Source organism: Bicyclus anynana, chromosome 27, assembly GCF_947172395.1.
Source record: "Bicyclus anynana chromosome 27, ilBicAnyn1.1, whole genome shotgun sequence".
In the NCBI taxonomy this organism is placed as follows: domain Eukaryota; kingdom Metazoa; phylum Arthropoda; class Insecta; order Lepidoptera; family Nymphalidae; genus Bicyclus; species Bicyclus anynana.
Window position 1 is genome coordinate 103584 of NC_069109.1, and position 23719 is coordinate 127302.

At 40.2% G+C, this 23719-nt stretch overlaps 2 protein-coding genes and 2 long non-coding RNA genes across 17 annotated transcripts; 1 reads left to right on the forward strand and 3 right to left on the reverse strand.

Moving 5' to 3' along the window:
- Window positions 1-2154: 2154 nt before the first annotated feature.
- LOC112049376 (gastrula zinc finger protein XlCGF57.1) lies at window positions 2155-9883 on the reverse strand. Its single transcript, XM_024087233.2, has 4 exons — window positions 9171-9883; window positions 8317-8738; window positions 7744-7786; window positions 2155-5531 (listed from the first exon to the last, which is right to left on the reverse strand). Exons 2-4 carry the CDS (start codon window positions 8707-8709, stop codon window positions 3988-3990), a joined length of 1980 nt encoding a protein of 659 aa, XP_023943001.1. The 5' UTR covers window positions 8710-8738; window positions 9171-9883; the 3' UTR covers window positions 2155-3987.
- Window positions 9884-9897: 14 nt separating this feature from the next.
- LOC128199667 (uncharacterized) lies at window positions 9898-12772 on the forward strand. Its single transcript, XR_008252240.1, has 2 exons — window positions 9898-10126; window positions 11613-12772. It is a non-coding gene; the product is annotated as an uncharacterized LOC128199667 (long non-coding RNA).
- On the reverse strand, window positions 12763-15860 carry LOC112057502 (uncharacterized). Of its 14 annotated transcripts, none has more exons than XR_008252236.1 (6): window positions 15524-15860; window positions 15128-15188; window positions 14514-14686; window positions 13928-14063; window positions 13596-13796; window positions 12763-13516 (listed from the first exon to the last, which is right to left on the reverse strand). It is a non-coding gene; the product is annotated as an uncharacterized LOC112057502 (long non-coding RNA). The 14 variants fall into 14 exon arrangements; XR_008252235.1 differs by lacking the exon at window positions 15524-15860 and adding an exon at window positions 15486-15500; XR_008252239.1 differs by lacking the exon at window positions 15128-15188.
- A 603-nt stretch (window positions 15861-16463) lies between these two features.
- LOC112049372 (zinc finger protein 260) lies at window positions 16464-23428 on the reverse strand. Its single transcript, XM_024087231.2, has 4 exons — window positions 23212-23428; window positions 20073-20446; window positions 19604-19658; window positions 16464-18807 (listed from the first exon to the last, which is right to left on the reverse strand). Exons 2-4 carry the CDS (start codon window positions 20409-20411, stop codon window positions 17330-17332), a joined length of 1872 nt encoding a protein of 623 aa, XP_023942999.2. The 5' UTR covers window positions 20412-20446; window positions 23212-23428; the 3' UTR covers window positions 16464-17329.
- Window positions 23429-23719: the final 291 nt, after the last annotated feature.

Sequence of the window (23719 nt, forward strand, 5' to 3'; positions counted from 1 at the left end):
AATTGGTCCTGGTTTGGCTTGTGGGCTTTGGCCGTGGCTAGTTACCACTCTACCGGCAAAGACGCACCGCCAGGCGATTTAGCGTTCCGGTACGATGTCGTGTAGAAACCAAAAGGGGTGTGGTTTTTCATCCTCCTAACAAATTAGTCCGCTTCCATCTTAGATTGCATCATCACTTACCATCAGGTGAGATTGTAGTCAACGGCTAACTTGTAAATAATAAAAAGTGCATTCATCATCATCATCAGCCACTGAACGGTGTATACAGACGCGTTTGTATACGACAGGCGATTTTTTTTTTTAATAAACGAATAATTATCATATCTTTTAATTATGACCAATACTCCCATTCCCCTCCAACTAGTCGACAAAGACTGTGCTAGGAGTGAGTACAACAATACACCAACGGGCGGGGATCGAACCCCTCGGTGATGAGTCTGACCGCTTTACCGTTGAGCTATTGAAGCGATATGGAACTTGTACCCACCACACTGTTACTTAGGCCGTCGGCGGGCTGATAATATTAATAATTAATGTTCAACAAAGAACCGACAGCTTAAAAGAGGTAAGATTTGCTTTTTTCATTGTTTTACGATGTAACTCTACAACTACTAGACCGATTTTAAAAATTCTATCACCATTAGAAAGTTACATCTTCACCGAGCAACGTGAACTATAACCCCCGTATTACTGAAAACGAGAATTGGGCGAGTCATCTGTTGTAGATGATAATTTAGAAATAGTTTAGCTAAGTGTCGCCCCACACGGGCCCAACTACAACTACAAACGCCGCCACAAGAAGCAAGAAGGGGCCACAAAAGTAGCTGAAGCACGCAACAGCCACCTGTGGTCGGTGGTCGATACTTGTGGTCGGTGGCTGGTACTTTTTTAACCCATTCACATAGTACCATAATCTAGTGGCCGGTGCGGGCCACAAGAAGCGAGCAGCAACGATATATAGTGGCGGCCACCGGCGTCACGCGGCGAGGACATATAAAATGTGTGAAACTACAGGAAATATGCCGATAACGGCGTTTTGTGGTTGTGGTCGGTGGCCCGTGAGTGGGAGCCCTTACGCTTCTGTATCACTCACATATTCGATTGTGTATATATTCTTAGCTCTAGTACTGAAGCCAAACCTCCCAAAAATAAAATATCTATGTAGGTATACTTTAGATAGAGGAACGAAGCAAAAAAAGATAAGTTTTGTTTTATGTCAAAATTATATTTGTTTAGTCGAGGTTACTACACCATCGATGAGTTCCTTAATCTGAGTCTCTTGTGACTTCTCGAAGATTGCCACTCTCACGTCTCTTGTGACTTCTCGAAGATTGCCACTCTCACGTCTCTTGTGACTTCTCGAAGATTGCCACTCTCACGTCTCTTGTGACTTCTCGAAGATTGCCACTCTCACGTCTCTTGTGACTTCTCGAAGATTGCCACTCTCACGTCTCTTGTGACTTCTCGAAGATTGCCACTCTCACGTCTCTTGTGACTTCTCGAAGATTGCCACTCTCACGTCTCTTGTGACTTCTCGAAGATTGCCACTCTCACGTCTCTTGTGACTTCTCGAAGATTGCCACTCTCACGTCTCTTGTGACTTCTCGAAGATTGCCACTCTCACGTCTCTTGTGACTTCTCGAAGATTGCCACTCTCACGTCTCTTGTGACTTCTCGAAGATTGCCACTCTCACGTCTCTTGTGACTTCTCGAAGATTGCCACTCTCACGTCTCTTGTGACTTCTCGAAGATTGCCACTCTCACGTCTCTTGTGACTTCTCGAAGATTGCCACTCTCACGTCTCTTGTGACTTCTCGAAGATTGCCACTCTCACGTCTCTTGTGACTTCTCGAAGATTGCCACTCTCACGTCTCTTGTGACTTCTCGAAGATTGCCACTCTCACGTCTCTTGTGACTTCTCGAAGATTGCCACTCTCACGTCTCTTGTGACTTCTCGAAGATTGCCACTCTCACGTCTCTTGTGACTTCTCGAAGATTGCCACTCTCACGTCTCTTGTGACTTCTAGAAGATTGCCACTCTCACGTCTCTTGTGACTTCTCGAAGATTGCCACTCTCACGTCTCTTGTGACTTCTCGAAGATTGCCACTCTCACGTCTCTTGTGACTTCTCGAAGATTGCCACTCTCACGTCTCTTGTGACTTCTCGAAGATTGCCACTCTCACGTCTCTTGTGACTTCTCGAAGATTGCCACTCTCACGTCTCTTGTGACTTCTCGAAGATTGCCACTCTCACGTCTCTTGTGACTTCTCGAAGATTGCCACTCTCACGTCTCTTGTGACTTCTCGAAGATTGCCACTCTCACGTCTCTTGTGACTTCTAGAAGATTGCCACTCTCACGTCTCTTGTGACTTCTCGAAGATTGCCACTCTCACGTCTCTTGTGACTTCTCGAAGATTGCCACTCTCACGTCTCTTGTGACTTCTCGAAGATTGCCACTCTCACGTCTCTTGTGACTTCTCGAAGATTGCCACTCTCACGTCTCTTGTGACTTCTCGAAGATTGCCACTCTCACGTCTCTTGTGACTTCTCGAAGATTGCCACTCTCACGTCTCTTGTGACTTCTCGAAGATTGCCACTCTCACGTCTCTTGTGACTTCTCGAAGATTGCCACTCTCACGTCTCTTGTGACTTCTAGAAGATTGCCACTCTCACGTCTCTTGTGACTTCTCGAAGATTGCCACTCTCACGTCTCTTGTGACTTCTCGAAGATTGCCACTCTCACGTCTCTTGTGACTTCTCGAAGATTGCCACTCTCACGTCTCTTGTGACTTCTCGAAGATTGCCACTCTCACGTCTCTTGTGATTTCTCGAAGATTGCCACTCTCACGTCTCTTATGACTTCTCGATGATTGCCACTCTCACGTCTCTTGTGACTTCTCGAGGATTGCCACTCTCACGTCTCTTGGGACTTCTCGAAGATTGCCACTCTCACGTCTCTTGTGACTTCTCGAGGATTGCCACTCTCACGTCTCTTGGGACTTCTCGAAGATTGCCGCTCTCACGTCTCTTGGGACTTCTCGAAGATTGCCACTCTCACGTCTCTTGGGACTTCTCGAAGATTGCCACTCTCACGTCTCTTGTGACTTCTCGAGGATTGCCACTCTCACGTCTCTTGTGACTTCTCGAAGATTGCCACTCTCACGTCTCTTGGGACTTCTCGAGGATTGCCACTCTCACGTCTCTTGGGACTTCTCGAAGATTGCCACTCTCACGTCTCTTGGGACTTCTCGAAGATTGCCACTCTCACGTCTCTTGTGACTTCTCGAGGATTGCCACTCTCACGTCTCTTGTGACTTCTCGAGGATTGCCACTCTCACGTCTCTTGGGACTTCTCGAAGATTGCCACTCTCACGTCTCTTGGGACTTCTCGAAGATTGCCACTCTCACGTCTCTTGGGACTTCTCGAAGATTGCCGCTCTCACGTCTCTTGGGACTTCTCGAAGATTGCCACTCTCACGTCTCTTGGGACTTCTCGAAGATTGCCACTCTCACGTCTCTTGTGACTTCTCGAGGATTGCCACTCTCACGTCTCTTGTGACTTCTCGAAGATTGCCACTCTCACGTCTCTTGTGACTTCTCGAGGATTGCCACTCTCACGTCTCTTGGGACTTCTCGAAGATTGCCACTCTCACGTCTCTTGGGACTTCTCGAAGATTGCCACTCTCACGTCTCTTGTGACTTCTCGAGGATTGCCACTCTCACGTCTCTTGTGACTTCTCGAGGATTGCCACTCTCACGTCTCTTGGGACTTCTCGAAGATTGCCACTCTCACGTCTCTTGGGACTTCTCGAAGATTGCCACTCTCACGTCTCTTGGGACTTCTCGAAGATTGCCACTCTCACGTCTCTTGTGACTTCTCAGAGATTGCCACTCTCACGTCTCTTGTGACTTCTCAGAGATTGCCACTCTCACGTCTCTTGTAAGTTGTACTCAAAGATTGTCACATTGTCATTTTTTGCAACTTCTCAATGATTCTCATGTGTCTTTTTATGTTTTCTCAAACTTTGCGCACACCTGAACTTTTCAAAACAAATGCGACACTCCAAAGGTTTCTCGCCCGTGTGTTTTCTGAAGTGTTCCTTAAGCGCGTGTCGCGTCCTGAACCTCGCGGCGCACTCGCTGCAGCGGAACGGCTTCTGGCCGGTGTGCGTCATGACGTGCGTCACCAGGCGGCCCTTGTGCGCCGTGCGGAACGCGCACAGGTCGCACGACAGATGCTTCTCACCCGTGTGCGTTTTCAAGTGGTTACGCAAACTGCTATTGGTGGTAAATTTTGAATTACAAATCACGCAACAGTGACTTTTTTCGCCCGTGTGTTTTCTTTCGTGAGTTTGCAAAGCGGATTTTGTTCTACATCTGTGGTCACACAGGGTGCACGCGAAGGGTTTCTCCCCCGTGTGTCGCATACGATGCGACGTCAGCCTGCCGCTGTGGGCGGTTGCGAATTCGCACAAATCGCACGAAAATGGTTTCTCCCCCGTATGTCTCCTCGAGTGGTTGACCAAAACGTTTCTGTCTCGAAACCGAGATTTGCAAACTTTGCACTCGTAGGGCTTCGTGTCTCCGTGCGTCTGCATGTGCTGCTTCAGAGCGCCGCTGGACTTGAATGCTCTTTGGCAATATTCACATATGAAAGGTTTCAAGTCATCGTGTGTTTTCATGTGACTTATGACACCGCAAGTTCTCGCGAATGTTTTCCCGCAAGTCGGGCACGCGAAGGGTTTCTCCCCCGTGTGCACGCGCCGGTGCCGCACCAGCGCGTCGCTCCTGGCGGTGCGGAAGTCGCACAGCTTACATTTGAACGGCTTCTCGCCGGTGTGCGTCCGCATGTGAGCCGTCAGAGTACCTTTGTGCGCAAACCGCGACGAGCATATCTCGCAGTAGAAGGGCTGCTCGCGGCTGTGCGTCTTTATGTGAATTTTCAGATAAAACTTCCTGTTGGTTTTGTAATCGCAGAGGGCGCACTCGTAAGCCTTCGCGCAGTTGTGTACACCGACGATGTGCTGTATCAAACTGTATTTAGTTCTAAATCTTTTTTCGCACTGCGGGCAATGGAACGGTTTCTCCGCCGTGTGTACAACAAGGTGCGCTTTCAGAGTCGACTTCCTCGTAAACTTCATGTCGCAGATGGTGCACTGGTGGGTCCTGGCGCCGGAATGCGTCAGAAGGTGCAGCCGCAGCGCCGACGCCGTCCTGCAGGCGTACGCGCACAGGCGGCAGGCGTGCGGCTTGTCGCCCGTGTGGCGCATCACGTGCGTCACGAGGCGGCCCCTGTGCGCGGTCCGGAAGAGGCACATGTCGCACCGGTGCGGTTTGTCGCCGTGTGTTTTCATGTGTTCAGTGTGAGATGACTTGTCTGCACACACGTGGTCGCACACTGTGCACTTTTTGGCCCTGTCGACAGTTCGTTTGGTTTGATCTTTTTGGTCGCCTGTTTGGTCATTTTTCTTTTTGATGTAGTCCTTTTGGACTCTAGTTTGGCCTTTTTTGTATTTCTTCGAAGGTGCAGCTGAAACAGAGACAGGATTTTACATTATCACACTAATATTATAATTGCATGCACCATGGACATACATATCAAATCAAGAACTCATGTTTTTAAATCGGTTAAATTTCTTATAATTACGTTACCAATTTTAGCCCAAGACTGTGATCTCATCTGATGGTAAGTGACAATGCAGTCTTAGACGGAAGAGGGCTAACTTGGTAAAGTTACAAGTATATTCTACCCTCTTGAGGGTTTCTCAGAGATCAAAACGATAGCAATGTAGACTGTGACGTGAAAAGTAGACTGAATGCGGGATGGATGAATGGCGACAGGTCTCAGGTGTATTATGTGACCCTCAAATGCCCCTAGATTTAAGGTTAAAATATACAATACGGTATAGATATACGATAGTAAACGAATGCAAGTGAACGAAATGCGTATGTTGAGATGGATGTGTGCTGTGACAAGAATAGATAAAATAAAGATTATTCCTTATTTTATCTATATACTGGAGTCACCTTCTATACTCATGTATATAAGAGGAAGTCTGAAGATGGCGCAAGTGACAGAATAATTGAGGAGTAGAAGGTTAGCTTGGTATGGACATGTAATGCGTAGGGAGGAAAGTCATATTACTAGAAAAATGTTGAATGTGCAAATGGAAGGACATAAGAGGAGAGGAAGGCCAAAGAATAGGTGGTTGGAGCGTGTGAAAGAGGACAGGTTGTGTGTAAAGGGAGTGGATGTTGAGTTGATGAGCAATAGAGACAAATGGAAAAGATTGGCATATTTTTCCGACCCCACTTAAGTGGGATAAGGGAAAGGAGATCATGGTTTCTACGCGGCATCGTACCGGAACGCTAGATCGCCCGGAGGTACGTCTTTGCTAAGTTTGGCTGGTAACTCCCAACAGAGCAGGCCTGAGTCAATCCAGAAGCTTTAAAATCCTATACTGACATCTGGTATTTTACACTTTTCTCCTATAATACGTTCATTTGAATTTTATGATCATAAGACGCTAAAATCAAAATGTCACTAACAAAGAACCATGGAGTGAACTTGTAAGATCAGTACAAAGTGCCATAGACAAGAAAGAAGAAGAACCTGTAAGATACTTAAATGTTGTTAAATGTTGATAAACAGAAAAAAACCTGACTGAGTTTGTTGTGCTGTTCTCAGACACAGCGTATGGACCCTCCTTTAATTTAAAATTACCTCCACATGTCTAATAACATAACATTAGCTGACAATTCTAAAGTGTTTGTAAACTATATACTTGAAACGAATGACTTCTGATTTAATACTAATTAATTTTCTGGGTCTTATCTTTATCGTTATCGTTGTTGTCGTTGCTATCAACCCATATTCAGCTCACTGCTGAGCTCGAGTCCCCTCTCAGAATGAGAGGGGTTAGGCCAATTGAGAGTTAAAAAAAGAGAATTGAGAAAACTCTCAGGTGTGCAGGTTTCCTCATGATGTTTTCCTTCCCCGTTTGAGACACGTGATATTTAATTTCTTAAAATGCACACAACTGAAAAGTTGGAGGTGCATATTCTGAACCAGATTCAAACCCAGATCCTCTGGAATCGGAGGCAGAGATCATATTTACTGGGCTATCACGCTTCCAAGGCAAATTAGCAATTTACTTATTTGAGAGTAAACTAACAATGTTAAAGAGCATAGTGTGGATATCTGTCAGCGGCGAAGAGTTACAAGCGGATTACCGCCAAGCAAGCATACATTCGTCGCTGTACCTACTGTATCAACATATGTATAATACGAGAAGTTAGTATCAAACTATAATTATATAAATTTTCTTTTCTTTGGGACGCCTTACAATCATCTAAATTCCATCATTTGCCACTGATATCCTCGCTAGAGTGGAACAGTTGGACTTTTTCTGTGATACAATAGTCCAGTGGGGGATTGAACCTGGGAGCTATGATTTGCTTGAAATCAATATTAAAATTCATTTATTTCAAGTAGGCTTAGATTACAAGCATTTTTGGAAGTCAAATTTGACTATTTGTAAAGAATCTACCATCAGTTTGGCAGAGAAGAGCAGGCAAGAAACTCAACAGTTGCTCTTTTAAAAAAAACATACATTATTATAATTTTCCACAGTAGAAATCATTACAATTTCCATTATTGTGACTTCCAGTATGGTAGCTGATCCAACAGCCTCCCTAGTATCTTTACCAATCATCATTAATCTTTGATTGTGCTCACTTACCATGTGATGCTCTGCAGCGTTTGTGTTTACTTTGAGGCTCCCACTGGAAGTAAAGTGTAAAATTAAATCAAATCAAATTTCTTGTAAGTAAACATGTCTTGATGTAATGTTGAAACATATGATTCGCCACAAAATGGTGCCACAAACTTACAAACTAAATTACAATTAATAATAAAAATAAAAATATAATCCACTAAAAATTAAATGAAAGAAAAAAAATGGAAAGATATGTTAGCATTCCATGGACTAACAATTTAACTAAGCAACCTATGTGCAACTTGTCAATGTGAATATTATTCATAATTTATTTCTTATCCCAAATAAATATATGGCAGAGAGAACTCTGAGCAAAGCCTCAAACTTGTGATCAACGGGGGTACAGTTAAGGACATCCTTGACAATCCAGTCAAGAGTGATAATTATACTTGTTCAGAAGAGGATGAAAATCCACACCTCTCAATTTCTAAACATTGTACCAAAACACTAAATTGCTTGGCGGTAGGTCTTCGCCAGTCTTTTAAATCCACCGCACATACCACTGAGCTATGAATTCTGTCCAAACTTAATACTTACATCACTGTCACTTTTGTCGTCTGACGAGGCTTTGGTCTTTGGTTCAGTTTCATCTCCCTCTGATGAAGCTTCTGTTACTTTCTGTGCCTCATCATCATCAGTATATTGTTGCTCAATCTCATCATCATTTGGTTGATCAACTTCTTCATCTTCACCATGTAATTGCCCCAGTTGATCAATTTCCTCATATTCTTCTAGTTCAACCTCTTTTATGGTTGATTCATATTCAACTGGCACCAACATACTGAGCATTGTACTGTCCAACTCTTCAGCATTTACATAGAGATTGGCTTTGGATAATTCTTCTTTGGGTTTAACAAGTTCTTCGCCATTCCAATACTCTGTGTCGTGATCATGCAGAGGTTCGTCTTTGGGTATGAGTAATGAGGCCATATTGCTTGGTTTAATGAATTACAGTTTTTCTGTAAATTAAAATATATTCAGTAGTACCTCGTAGACATTTACATTTAAATACATCATCATTGACAACCATTATTTGGCTCACTATTGAACACGAGTTTCCTCTCAGAATCAGTGGGGTTAGGCCTCAGTCCACTATGCTAGCCCAATGTGTATAGGCAGACTTCACACACGCAGAGAAATAAGAAAATTCTCTGGTGTGCAGGTTTCCTCACCGTTTGAGACACGTGATATTTAATTTCTTATAATGCACATAACTGAAAAGTTGGAGGTGCATGCCCCGGACCGGATTTGAACCTATGCTAACCATCAGAAGCAGAGGTTATATCTCACAGCACCAATCACTTATTAATATTTAAATAATTACTGGAAATTTTCTGAAGATGATTCAGATATAATAATTCAAATGATCTTTTTACTGGAAGTAGAGGTACCTGAGCAATTAAAGACTACGGGTGGTTCCTGCGGTATTTGTGAATTAACCAAAATTTAGTGTGGAGTATGGACGAAGCCGCGGGCGGGGACTTGTAATGTAAGTAGGTATACACAAGTATAGTAATAAGAACCTATTAAATATCATTTATTTACAGCACACGTTTTTAGAGTTTGTTTTCAATTCTATTTTTTTTTATTATTTAATGGATATCTAATATCTAATAAAAACAATACACGAACAGCAGGCTGATTATGTATCTCGACGTATCACTTCTAACTGTGTAACGCAAAGCTAAATTGAACACTAGAGTGTTTTTGCAATTCCGATTATGTAAGACAAAAGACAGCCACAATGCCTAGTGATATCGTTCTAGGCGCAAAATTTTATCGACATTATGCGACTAAATAAAATACACCCTTTCCCGGTACTACTTACTACGGGTGCGGCATACTTTTGCACATATACGCATTATACTTGATTTTGCTGTTTGTCTGTGGTGAAGTGAAGTGCCATAGTTTCTTTGTTGGTAAACAAAGCCGTATTAAAATATTAATAAAAAAATTGGTTTCGTTGGATCAAAGTACTTGCTACTGCTAGTTTTTTGTTTTCAATAGAAGTAATTAATTAATCATTTTATCGTATACATTTTTATTAGTGTTAATAGTTAATTTATCAAAGTAAACGGCCACCTTTACATAAAACATTATCTACACGAAAGTTCTTCAAAGTTTTATCGTCTGCCTATGATTAATTTAATGGTCGTTGTGATAATATGTAAAGTATATTGTATAGTGTTTTGTTTATTAAAGTTCATCGCTTGCAACTAAAGATGTCCGGGAAACTCAATGATCGCCTTGGCTTGGATCAAACTTGGCGATGGGTTGTTTTGGAGGGCCTTTGGAAAGTCAGGCTACTAAATAAACCTTCCGTGTTCGCGTCTGCCAGTGGCGTTGTGTAAGTTATCACATATCTATATTCTATATTATTATTTTAAAGAGGATGAGAGGAAATTTTTGATATTGTAGGGGGTAATCTCTGGATCTACTAAACCGATTTCGAAAATTTTTTCACCAATAGAAACTCACATAACTTGCGAGTGTAATAGGCTATATTTTATCCCTGTAGTCCCAAGAGAGTGAGAACTATGCAGGTGGAACTGTCGAGCATCAGAGAGTAATTATATTCAATTGAAATTCATGATTTTCTATTATAAGTTTAACATAATACTTGGTTTTGTGACTAGCATATTGCATTAACAAGCCTTTTTAAACCACAACTATACCTGCACCATGTAACCTTTAAGTTCTAAGCATTAAGTACAAGACAAATAATCAAAATCAAACTTTGTCTCATTATGCAGATGTATTAGAATTGTTTGTATTTGTAGGTGTTTGTTTTAGTTACATTAAGGCTAAATATAAAATCCTACCTTGATTAGTAATTTTTTTATGATGATTGAGGCTAGCCACTTAAAATAATTAATTCAAATTTCAATTACAATATATAGTTAAGTTAAATCCTACAAGTATATGTATCTCCTACAAAACTGGATAAAATATAAGGCAAATCAAAAAACAAAAGAGCTCAGTTTAATCCCATAAAAGCCCAGTTGCTGCAGAGTAGACTAGAGGGTTTGCCAGGGATATAGGTCCATAAGCACAGCAATAGCCCAGTGGATGTAACCTCTGCCTCAGATTCCAGAGGGTGTGGGTTTGTATCCAGTCCGGGGCATGCAGCTCCAACTTTTCAGTTGTGTACATTTTAAGATATTAAATATCACATGTATCAAATGGTGAAGGAAAACATCGTGAGGAAACCTGCATACCAGATAATTCTCTTAATTCTCTGCTTATGTGAAGTCTGCTAATCCGCTTTGGGTCAGAGTGGTGGACTATTGGTCTAATCATGAATGAATGAATAGTATTACCTAATCCAGTGTATGTAATTCTTAATGATAATAATTACTAATTCAAATAATAATTTGTACTTTATATTTTCTTTTATTATGTACATGTTCAGCTTAATAAATATTGCACATTTTGATTTGTTAAATATCATCATTTTGATTTGTTAAATATCACATATAATGAATATTGTTATCATTTACAATAATGTATTGTTTATGATAACAATATTCATTAACCTGAAACTAAAGGATCACAAACATTCTTCGTCTGAAAAGAAGCTCAACATAAATACAACAAAGTATTATTTTTGTTATCACCATCTCACAGAAATATATTGTAGAACCAAGTAATATACCTGAGGTATAAATATATCAATTAACCCCCCCCTAGATTTGTCATTTATATAAACTCTTAATCAAGATATAATACATAGGCCATTTCTTATCTCAATATTCCCACAGGAATGAGATCTACTTAAAGAAACCGGGGGCATATGTAGTTCATGTAATAAAAAAATATTTTCTACATTTCAGATCAACATGAAGATGTGGGCTCTAAACTTTGAGTGCCAGGGACTGACTATGGAAGTCTCCATGTCGCTGGTCACCATTGAGGTGCAAAACACCTTGAAAAAATTGGTGATTCTGAATCCTTCATCTCTATGAACGATTCATGAAGAAAGAATTAAACAAACATTTAATGAACAGATTTTTTATAAGATTATTATCAATAATGACATTGCATATGAGAGAAAATTGTCAAATATAATTTCATTTTAATTTAATATAGTTAATTATGACATCACTGTATATAAAGAATATGATTATTATCATTTGGTTAATTTCAGTATTACATAGTATTAGATAAAAATTTTATTGTAAAATTGCACATCAAAATATGTTTTATTATCTATTATTAGGAGGAAATATTATTTAACTATTATTATTATCCCTAATAGCCCAGTGAATGTGACCTCTGCCTCCAATTCCGGAGGGTGTGGGTTCGAACCCGTTCCGGGGCACGCACCTCCAACTTTTCAGTTGTGTGCATTTTAAGAAACTAAATATCACGTGTCTCAAACAGTGAAGGAAAACATCGTGAGGAAACCTGCATACCAGAGAATTCTCTTAATTCTCTGCATATGTGATGTCTGCCAATGTAATCCAAATATGCTGGCCCATATTCGGCTCCTGTCAGAATGAGAGGGGTTAGGCATTGGCCTTCCCTTACCTTATCAGCCGATAGACGTCCACTGCTGGACATAGGCCTCTTACATGGACCTCCAAGCACAACGACCTTGAGCCGCGAACATCCAACCAACCGACCAACCACGCTTTCCAGTGCGGGGTCTCCCGAGTGCGGGTAGGCACTAACCCCTCTTACTGGGGGAGACTCGAGCTCAGCAGTGAGCCGAATATGTGTTTATAATGATGATGATGATGATGATGATGATGATGATGATGATGATGATTATTTAAGTAATTGTAAAAGAAAAAATTGAATACTACATTAGTTGTTTATCTATACAATTCAATAATTTTAAGAACAAAACATGTACCTACCACATTGTAGGAAATAAATAAATAATGATTTGATTAAAAACAATGTTGTTTAATGTTAAGCAGGTAGGGCCAGGTAGTTCTATATTTGTGTAACATCTATTACTTAAAAATAAAAAATATATTTACTTGTGTTGGTATTTTTTATTCAGACTTGATATATTGTTGTTGACAAATTTTGTTATAATATATATCTTTCATTCTTTAGTTTAATTTAATCAAGAAACGACCCTACTTACACATATAGGTACCCCCTCTAACAAAAATAGACTGAAGTATAGGTAAATATTTAAGAAAAATGTAAATTAAAAATTAATTATAGATTAATTAAAAACATGACTACAATTTGAATTATCAACTTTAATAATTTGCTTCAAAATAAAAACACATACGCGTGGCGCAGTAAGTAGTGCTCCTGCATCCACGGTCATGGGTTCGATTCCCACACCTGGAAAATATTTGTGTGAAGAGCATGGGTTTTTTCCAGTGTGTGTGTATTTATACATTATATAAGTATTTATAGGTAGTATATAAATGTAAATGAATATTATAATATCAACTATCTTAGTACCCACAACACAAGCTACTCTGTATGCCTACTTTGGGGCTAGATAGTGCTTTGTATGGTTTAAGTATAAATAATTATACAGAAGGCTTGGTCACGAAAAAATATATCCAGTCCTTTGTCTGCATAGCTTGAGGGTTCTAGCAACTTGTTATCATGGTTTTGAGTGAGGAATCCTTGGACAATACTGCCATCACAAGGATTACTGTTTTCTGTATCCAGCCCTTGATCTAACAGCCAAGTGAAAGCTTCTTTAGGTGTTGGTTGAAACATTGTTAAGCTCTTCACTTCTTCAAAATTATTAGTGATTCTCCTAGAAAAATAAATCATAATGTAGGTATACATGGTACTGCCCAACAAGTTCTTATAAAGTAGTTATATAATATACTGACCTGTGATAAGTCTCCTCCTTCGGCTGCATAGCTTGAGGGTTTAGGAAACCAGAGTTCATGGTTTTGGAGTGAGGAAACATTTTACAATATGCACCCAACTACAAGGCTCCACCGTATTTCTGACACAGCAATGTTGTGCATATCTTCATGGGATCTAGGAGCAGCTCCCAAGATGGGGGTCATCATGCAAACATTGGTCACCTGAAAGAATTGAAGTGTGTATTGCAATGTATTATGTATTTTGCCTACATAAAAGTAACAGTTATATATATAATTTATATTTGGATCCTGTAGTTTCATTAACTGACAGTTATACCTAAGCAACAGCTTACCTAACAACCAACAGCGGTCCCTATTGGGCAGGTTTTCCTCAAGTGGTCTTATTGCACTGGTTCCATATGTACAAGTCATAAGATGCACCACCAAATTGAGCATCCACTATGTTATTATTAGATTGGCATCACATATCTGAAATATTAATTGACAATATATAAATAAGTTAATGTTTAAATAAAAGGAGGTACCATGCTTTTATTCAATTCTAATTGTTAGCCTCCTAGTAGCTCTTGGCTTGTAGGCCGAACTATTGTCACATGGGTGCAATCAATGCACCCTAATACCCGGGCAATCCAAATTTTTTCATAAATCTGTAAGTAGATGTTAATCTAGATTAAGCACCTGGGTATATGTCTATTTACAGTAACATCCTGTGATATGAATAAGCACTCTGTGTAATATTTATCACAGATCAATAATCAATCTCATTTTGCAAATAAGTTTTTATGCAAAATCAACCTATGAAAGATTCAGTGTGGTAGTGAACACAAATTAGTTGAGTCTTAGAAAAAAAAAAACTAAAAATATAATGAATAGGTTATGTTAGTTTCATACTGTGCTATAAGTTAGTTTCATACTTACTTATTTATAATGATTTTGTGTTTAATGCAAAGGGAACTTAACACATTTTTTTTAAACAGCTGGGGTATTCAGGAGCGTCAGCGACTTCATGTAGGCATTTGCTAAAAGATGCCTTAGCCATCACAAAGCCATTTGTATGATCCATTGGCATAAAAGTTTAAAGCTGCCAAGACCTGTAAATAATATTCAATGGTTTAATTTAGGTTCTTAGGATGACAGTGACCGATCTTTAGATAATATTATTTGATTCTTACAATCTAACACAAATACTACTGGACTGATTATAAAAAATCTTTCACCATTGGTAAGCTACAGCACAGAGTAATATAGGCTATATAAAATATAGCCCGTATTACTCTGTGCTACCCCATATTCCCACAGGAACTGGAACTACACCGGTCAAACTATGGTGTGTCTGCTAGTACTGAATAAGCCTACTCCAAATCTTAAACCAACTTATCCTATGATGGAAGCTCACCATATAAAAATACCATATTCGGCTCACTGCTGAGCTCGAGTCTCCTCTCAGAATGAGAGGGGTTAGGCCCATAGTCCACGTCACTTGCTCAACGCAGAGAATGAAGAAAATTCCTTCATTCATTCATATAACTTACTTATCTCTAATTCATTGCGAACAGCAGTTGTTCGAAGACTTTGTATTTCTTCTAAAACCTGCTGGTATCGCGACACGAAAGCTTTGCAATGAACTCGACAAAGACATCTTTTTCGTTCCGTTTCCGCGTACAATACAAATGCTACATGCATTGTATTGTACATGGCAATGTCGGTAAACACTACAAAAATAACACAATTAATTAAATTCACTTCAACTAACTCTAAAACTGTAATTCTGCTTTATGAAATAAGTATGTAGGTAGGTACCTACTATATATTCTCAACTTTCGTCATATTTTACATGAAAAACTTTTCTAATTCTGATTTTATTGACTTACAAACTAATACCTTACATACAAGGTATAGTACAAAATTCAAAAAAATCCTAAAAGTACTTTTATTTGTAATTATTGAATCACAGGCGTCAAGTAAACTTTATTAAAACACTGCTCGGTATTAGTTTCTATAGCGATTGACTTTGACAACTTCTGTGTCACCCAGTTGTATGATCACTAGGCTTACATAATCGCTTAAACTGACTATCGATACGTAAAAACTGCGTTATAACTTGGATAAATCCCTACAAGTGACCGTGACAGAGAACGATCCAAGATGACGTCATTTCGGTGGGAGATGTGTGTTACATGATCGCAAAAACGAAAAATCGCTGTCATTTGTTGTCGTGACTGTGATTTTAAAGCGTTCACCGAGTTACATAATGACCCTGCAGATCACAGATGTCAAATCAAAATTCAAATTCAAATGTCAAAAATAAAACAAAGACAACGGTTTTTTAAATTTTACTTTTACTGCTTTGAGTTCTAGCTTTTTTGACCTGTAAACGAAATTAATTTAAATGACTGTAGACAGAGTAAATCAGTAATAGACGCCTTCCTTACGTCGGATTTTGCCACAAGCGCACCTTTTGATACTCTTAAAATTCAAGGTGGTACAAGTACAAAAGCCATTTGGTATATAAGCCATCCTGTGAGGTATGTAACTACAATGTTCAATTTCCCAATGCTTATGTAATGTTGTCCTGAGTCTTAATAATAATCTTTGCCTGAGTCTAAGGTATCCTGGTGTGGTCAAATCCAGTCGCATGGCCCTACAACTTTTCAGTTATGTGCATACTAAGAAATTAAATGTCTCGTGTCTCAAACGTGAAGGAAAACATCGTGAGGAAACGTGCATGTCTGAGAGTTTTCTCAATTCTCTTTTTTTAATTCTCAATTGGCCTAACCCCTCTCATTCTGAGAGGGGACTCGAGCTATAAGGGTCGAGGAATATGGGTTTATAATGATATTAATGATGGTGAAATAAAAGACAAGTAGATATTATGCAACTAATTTATTTCATTAGAACTTCTTATCTATATATTTACTAATATGGAGGTAAAATGAGGTTGTAGGGGGTCATCTCAAAAGCATAAGTAGTTCAATGTAAAGGGGTCCTCGTCCCGGAGGGGTCGTTTGAAACCCATTCTACTACTGTCTCTCCACTCCTAATACTATTACCGACTGGTTAGATAAGTTGGTTACCTTTAAAAATGAGGCAAATATGAAAAAAAAATTGAATTTACTAAACCAACTTTAAAAAATATTTTACCAATAGAAAGCCACGTTACTTATGAGAATCATAGTCCATTTTATTCTCACAGGAACGGGAACTACGCAGGTGAAACTGCAGGGCGTTTCATTTATTATTACATAAGAAGTAATGAGTACCTATACTGAAAATCGCTTTTTATTCTTTACAAATTGGCCTTTGACTACAATCTCACCTGATGGTAAGTGATGATGCAATCTAAGATATAAGCTTACTTGTTAGGAGGAGGATGAAAATACACACCCCTTTCGGTTTATACACGACATCGTACCGGAACGCTAAACCGACTGGCAGTACGTCTTTGTCGGTAGGGTGGTAACTAGCCACGGCCGAAGCCTCCTACCAGCCAGACTTGGACCAATTAAGGAAACCTCAATCGACCCAGCCGGGGATCGAACCCAAGACCTCCGTCATAAATCCACCGCGCACACCACTGCGCCACGGAGGTCGTCAAAATAAATGAAATGCAAGAGCTTTCTTAAAGTAAGCTGTTATTCGCACAAGAGTTTTTTTTAACGGATGTTAAAATGTAGTATAAAAATGAAAAAACGCTTTTTTAACGTCCGTTAAAAAACTCTCGTGCGAATGAGGGCTCAGGAACTCAGTGTACAAGGTTTCTTCTTGTGATTTCTCAAATGTTCCGACAACCTGAACTTTTGTAAACAAACGTCACACTGGAAGGGTTTCTCGCCCGTGTGTTTCCGCATGTGCTCAGTCAACTGGTGCTTCGCCCTGAACTTGCTGCTGCAGCGGCCGCAGGGGTAGGGCTGCGCCCCCGTGTGTGTGTACGAGTGCGTCACCAGCCGGCCCCTGTGCGCGGTGGTGAAGTTGCACACATCGCACGCGAACGGTTTTACCCCAGTGTGAGTTCTCATGTGACTCGTCACTTCACAGCTTGTTGCGAATTTTGAATCACACACTTTGCAGCAATACGGTTTGTCGCCGGTGTGCGACCGGCTGTGCAAAGTCAACGCGCCCTTCGTCCGCGCCGCAAAGTCGCACACGTCACACGCGTGCGGCTTCTCTCCCGTGTGCACCATTATGTGGGACTTCAAACGCCCCACATGCGCTGTGGCGAAGTCACATATGTTACACGCGTAGTTTTTTTCCCCCGTGTGTGTTTTGGTGTGTGCTGTGAGGTTCTTTTTACTCACAAACGTCTTTCCACACGTGTCACACTTAAACGCTTTGACGCCGGCGTGTGTTTTCATGTGCGACGATAAACCTGTGCTCAATTTGAACTTCGCATCGCACTGCGTACAACTAAACGGTCGCATATCACTGTGTTTACATTTCATGTGGGTTTTGAGCTGGCAACTGCTCGAGAAAGTGTTGCCACACTCTTTACAAGCGTGCGGTTTCGCCCCCGTGTGTACACGCCGGTGTCTGACCAAACTCTCGCTGCGCGCGGTCACGAACTCGCACAGCTTGCAAGAGAAGGGTTTCTCGCCAGTGTGAGTTCTCATGTGCGCTAACAAAGTCGTGCGCAAAGCAAATTTACTGTGACACACCTCACAGTAGAAGGGTTTCTCGCCCGTGTGTTTCCGCGCATGCACTTTCAACGTGTACTTGGTGCTGCATTTGAAGTCGCACTGTGAACATGAGATGCGTTTGGGGAAATGTACTGCGATGTGATTGTTCAGATGTTGGTGGCTCGTGAACGTTGAGTCACAATGTTCACATCGGTGGGGTCGCTGTCCGCTGTGCGACCGGATGTGAACTATCAAAGATGATTTCTTTGTGAAACTTTTCTTACACACATCACACGTGTACGGTTTGGCTCCCCCGTGTGTTTTCATGTGGCTCGTCAAAGCGCTTTTCGTTCTGCATTTGTGTCCACAGTGTTTGCAGGCGTGCGGTTTCTCTCCCGTGTGTGTCAGCACGTGGCTCGCGAGGCGGCCTTTATGCGCAGTGCTGAAGAGGCACATGTGGCAGTGGTAGGGTTTGTGCCCACTGTGGAGTCTTGTGTGCGATTTCAGCAATGATTCGCTTTTGTACTCTTTGTAGCAAACTTTGCAGCTGTGAGACTTTGCGGGTGGTGCGTTCTTTGTGCGCTTTGCTGGAGGTGCACCTATAAAAAAACACTATATGTTTTATACAAGCCAGTAAAACGACAAATTTTCTCCCTTACAGAATACTGACTGATGCCGCGCAGTTTCACCCGCGTAGTTCTTGTTTCCGTAGGAATAAGGGGATAAAATATAGCCTACTAGTAGACGTCTGCGTGGACATCAATGTAAACTTTTAAGGTCATAAAGTAGCCTACATTTTGCTCCAAAGTTTCATTTACCATTATACCAAAATTCATCTTAATCGGTTCAGCCTTACAACAAACTTTCGCATTTATAATAATATAGATAGCAGCTGGGGATAGTGTAGCTTCCCAACAGTAAAAGATGTTTTAGCATCGGTAGTTTCAGAGCCTATTAATGCAAACAAACAAACAAATCTTTCCTCTTTATAATATTAGTAAAGATTTTTTTTTATACTTTACAAGTTAGCCCTTGACTTTCACTTTCAAAAGTGCTTGTAAACTAAGCCAACTTAAAATAAACCTAATTTTGACTTCACTTCAACTTTTTGGCTGGTGGGAAGATTCGGCCGTGGCTAGTTACCACCCTAGTCGTGAAGACATTCCAAACGATTTAGCATTCCAGTATGATGCCGTGTAGAAACCGAAAGAAATGTGGTTTTTTCAACTCCTAACAAGTTAGCCCGCTTCCATCTTAGATTGCATCATCCCTATCAAGTGAGTTTATAGTGTCAAGGGCTAATAAGTAAAGAATAAAAAAAAATAGCAACTGGTGCACACTCCAGAATGTGGAGCAGTTCTGATGATAGCAGACCATACCGGTGCTGATACGTACCACGTTTGTTGTTGCTCCTCGCACACACTCTCGGCTTACTGACCGAAGGCTCCCACTGAAAATCAAGAAAGAATTTTTCAATTCTAATCAATAGTTCGGCAGTAGGTAAAGCGGAAATACGAAATTGCCAGTTGAGCAAATGTTGTGTGATGACGTCACGTACAATATCGCGACTGTTAGCGGGAGTCGATATTTAAGCGAACTTTGCATGCTTGTAAAATCATAACTATTTGGTATTTTTAAATAAAAGAAAAACTAATGTATCTGTATATATAACAGTTCTAATATAACAAAGTTTCTAATATAACAGCTATAATATTTGAAACTTTGTTATATAATTTTTGAAATTACTAGCAATTTATACCCTCATTTTTAATTTATTTATTGATAAACATTGCAAATTGAGTTTATTGCAATATTTAAACAATTAAAAAAAATATGATAAAAATCATTTACAAATACAACTCACATCACTATCTTTGTCTTCAGAAGACTTTTCATCTTCTGAAGGAATTTCGCTTTCCGATAACTCTTCATTGTCTAGCTTTTGATCAGCTTCTGGCTCAAATTGCTCCTCTTCCAGCTCTATTTGCTCATCTTCATTTACAGTTGATTCACATTTAACGGGCATCAACAAGAGAAGGAGTTGCTTGTCCAAATCTGCGGCATCAACGCTTAGCTTGGTGTCAGCTAACTTGGCTGCAGGCACAATCTCCTGGCCGTCCCAGTGCTGTTCATCCAGCAGTTCCTGCTTCATTGACTGCTTGTCTTTTTCTACTTTGACGTCTGCCTCAGTGGCTCCATACATCTTGATTTTGATCCAGGGTTACACGTGTGGTTATTCTGCAATCATAATAAATGTGGAGTCCACTGAAATCATCCCAATCGTCATATCTGCCAACGGTTTGATCCCAGTCAGCCTCGCTCACCATCTGAGGCGGCTGGGGTTCCGTGGCAGTTCGCTCGCAGGCAAGATGCAAAAAGCGGTCTTGCTGGACTCGGCTAGGATAGTCCGCCGGTTTCTCCACCTGTCGCCCTGACCCCCGGCCGTTTGGTCTCCCTGCCGGGGTGAATCCTCCGCCCGGTGCATATATGTATTTATGTAGCGTATATAAGTAAGTTTATTTATTTTCCTTTTGGCCTTATATATATTTATTTTGTACCGGGCGTGAGAGTAGAATGCATGCAATCATCATAGTATTTTAAAGAAAGAAAGGAAGATCTTTATTTTTAAAGTAATGCCACTTAATGCATTCTTAAATTATAAATTATTACATAGCTTAATTGTCCAGGCAAACAGTGGAGCAATAATAGAATGCCCTGCAATATGTGGCATAACCAGTTCAGGTGCTGACTACAGCCCACTACAGGGTACAACAAGGGCCTGTCACCTTAATGATGATATGGAGCTTCGACCGACCATGCAGCTTCAGTGTGGGTCAATCTTGGTCAATAGAGTTCCGCAATCATGTTTAGTATATTATTCAACTGTACACACAAATGTCTGTACTAATATTATAAGGAGGACAGATTTAATTGTTTGTTTGAAAAATTGCTATAGGCTATATTATATTTTGTCCACATACTCCTATAAAACCGCACAGCATCTGCTATGTTAAATAAAAAGCTAAAGTGTAGGTAATATCTGGATTTATTGAACTAATTATGACAATTCTTACACCAATAGAAGGTCACATGCTTTCTGAGTGTCACAGGCTATATTTTATCCCCATACTTTCAAAGTAACGGAAACTACATGAAATTGATGCAAATATAAGTCTGTCCTCCTTTCACTGCTAAGCTACTGAGCCAATTATATAATAATAATAATAAGCCCTTTATTCTATGTTAAGAAATTACAATATTATATACATTACATTTTGTTTAAATTTTTTTAAAGAATGTCTCTTAACATAGTGTGCCTTTCCAGCGACTTCCACTGCTCTCTCTCTAATGCGACCCTTCTCCAGTTTGGTCCTGCTGTAAGCTTTAATCATCCTCCCATCTAAGGAACTGTTTGCCCCGATTCCTTCTGCCATCTCTAGGGTACCATTTCGTCACCAGTCTGCTCCACTTCCCCGTAGCGTCCCTTAGCATGTGGCCTGTCCATCGCCACTTTTGCTGGTCGACACGAGTTAAAACATCGGTGACCCCAGTTTTAGTTCGAAGGTCAGTGTTTCTTACCCTATCCTTTTTCTTGTGGCCAGTCATGCTCCTCTCCATGGATCGTTGGCACCTGGCCAGTTTAGCCCTTTGAGCCATGGTGAGCGCCCAGGTCTCACAGCCGTATGTTAGGCATGGCAAGATGCACGTGTTGAAGGCCTTCCTCTTAATTACCATGCTCAGTTCCTTGGATTTCATTATCTCCTTCAGGGACCAATATCTTTTCCAGCCAACGGCAATTCTCGTGCTGATTTCTTTAGTCATTTGGTCCCTGAAGGTAACAACTTGTCCAAGGTATGTGTATTCTTGCACATACAATAATGGGTTGTTATCAATGCCGATGTTGACCTCAGTACTGTTCGTCATTAGTTTGGTCTTCTTTGTGTTCATTTTGAGTCCGATTTTAATGCTCTCTTCATGTAGATTCGAAACTGAGCTGAGCCAATTAGACAAATATTAATAATAATAAGCTCTTTATTCTGTGATAAGAAATTTAAATTTTTTTAAACATTACATTTTGTTTTAAATTTTTTTTTTTAAAGAATGTCTCATAACACAGTGTGCCTTTCGACATAGGCCTCCTCCAGTACCTTCCACTGCTCTCTATGTATTTGCACAGTTCCCTATCATCAAAGGAACTGTTTGCCCTTCTGCTATCTCTAGGGTACCATTCCGTCACCAATTTGCTCCACTTCCTCACTGTGTCCCTTAGCATGTGGCCAAATATTAGGCCTTATTCTAGACAAATATTGGTACACTGATAATTGGGATCTTGAAGCAGAGCAAAAACTACTTTCTATACCTTAAATAAAAGTGGAAATAGGGATCAAAAGTCCTTAATTTTAATTGGTATGGAAAGTCCTTAATTATTAACCTACTTAAAAAATGAAGGTTTTCAAATCTGCAGTAAGTTCTATAATAGAAAGTGTACCCAAAGCTGCTCTAGTAGGATCTTAACAAATTTATTTAGGCAGGGAGAACAACACGAGCGGAGAAGGGGAGTGTTAGTTAACTGTCAAGGACGTCTTTAACCCTACACCATCGGTCACAAGTCCAGGACTCTGCTTGGAGTTCTTCTCTCTGCTGCATGGTGGACCAGGCATCCACATGGTGAATTCTAAGATATTTCGTCTCTAGTTATGAAAATTGGAGCAGACATTACCTATGAGATAAATATAAATTAAAATAATGCAACTTGAAGGTGATAACAATTCTTTAATGACCACTGATGATGGTCAAGATGATGACGTGCTCTGCAAGGCACGGGAGAGTAACACAACCAACTTCTCAGCTCCGAACTGAGAATTTTTACTGACGGTAAAGAAAGGCTCCGTATTACTGTTATATAGCCTGACCTAGGACTTCGTCAACCAACAAGAAACAGAAGAAGTACCACTAGCCCGAGGAAACAAACCTCGGAAATGTTTTAATAATACCATACTTACATCGCAGATTTTTAACTTGCTTTGAGAAAATTAAATGCATGTTTAATAATACTATGGTTTTCTGTTTACTGCACGTCACTAGTTACTGCTTGCAGTGCAAGGTGCAAGACTGCAAGACAATGCAAAAGCACTGCAAAGTGCAAAATTCTTGATTCAAAATTCAAATTTCAATTTCGTTTTCTGTTACATTTACCCAAAGAGTAAATTAATTGTTTTTTTTTTTTTTTTTAATTTATTTTACGGCCTTGGATACAAGGTAAATTAATTGCATTTACCAATACCAAAGAATACCAACATCAAATCTCGTCTATGCTCGTCTGTGATCAAATCCACAGATTTACTGTACTCCACAGATTACTACTACGTTACGTATTATATCTACTCTTTGGTTACCACGGATACTAATCAACAGCAAAAGCAACATGAGCACAGATTAATAGCCATTTATTTATAAAAAGTACTCTGTCATTAGGGCTCCGGACTCTGGAATGTCTGGAATCTGGATACA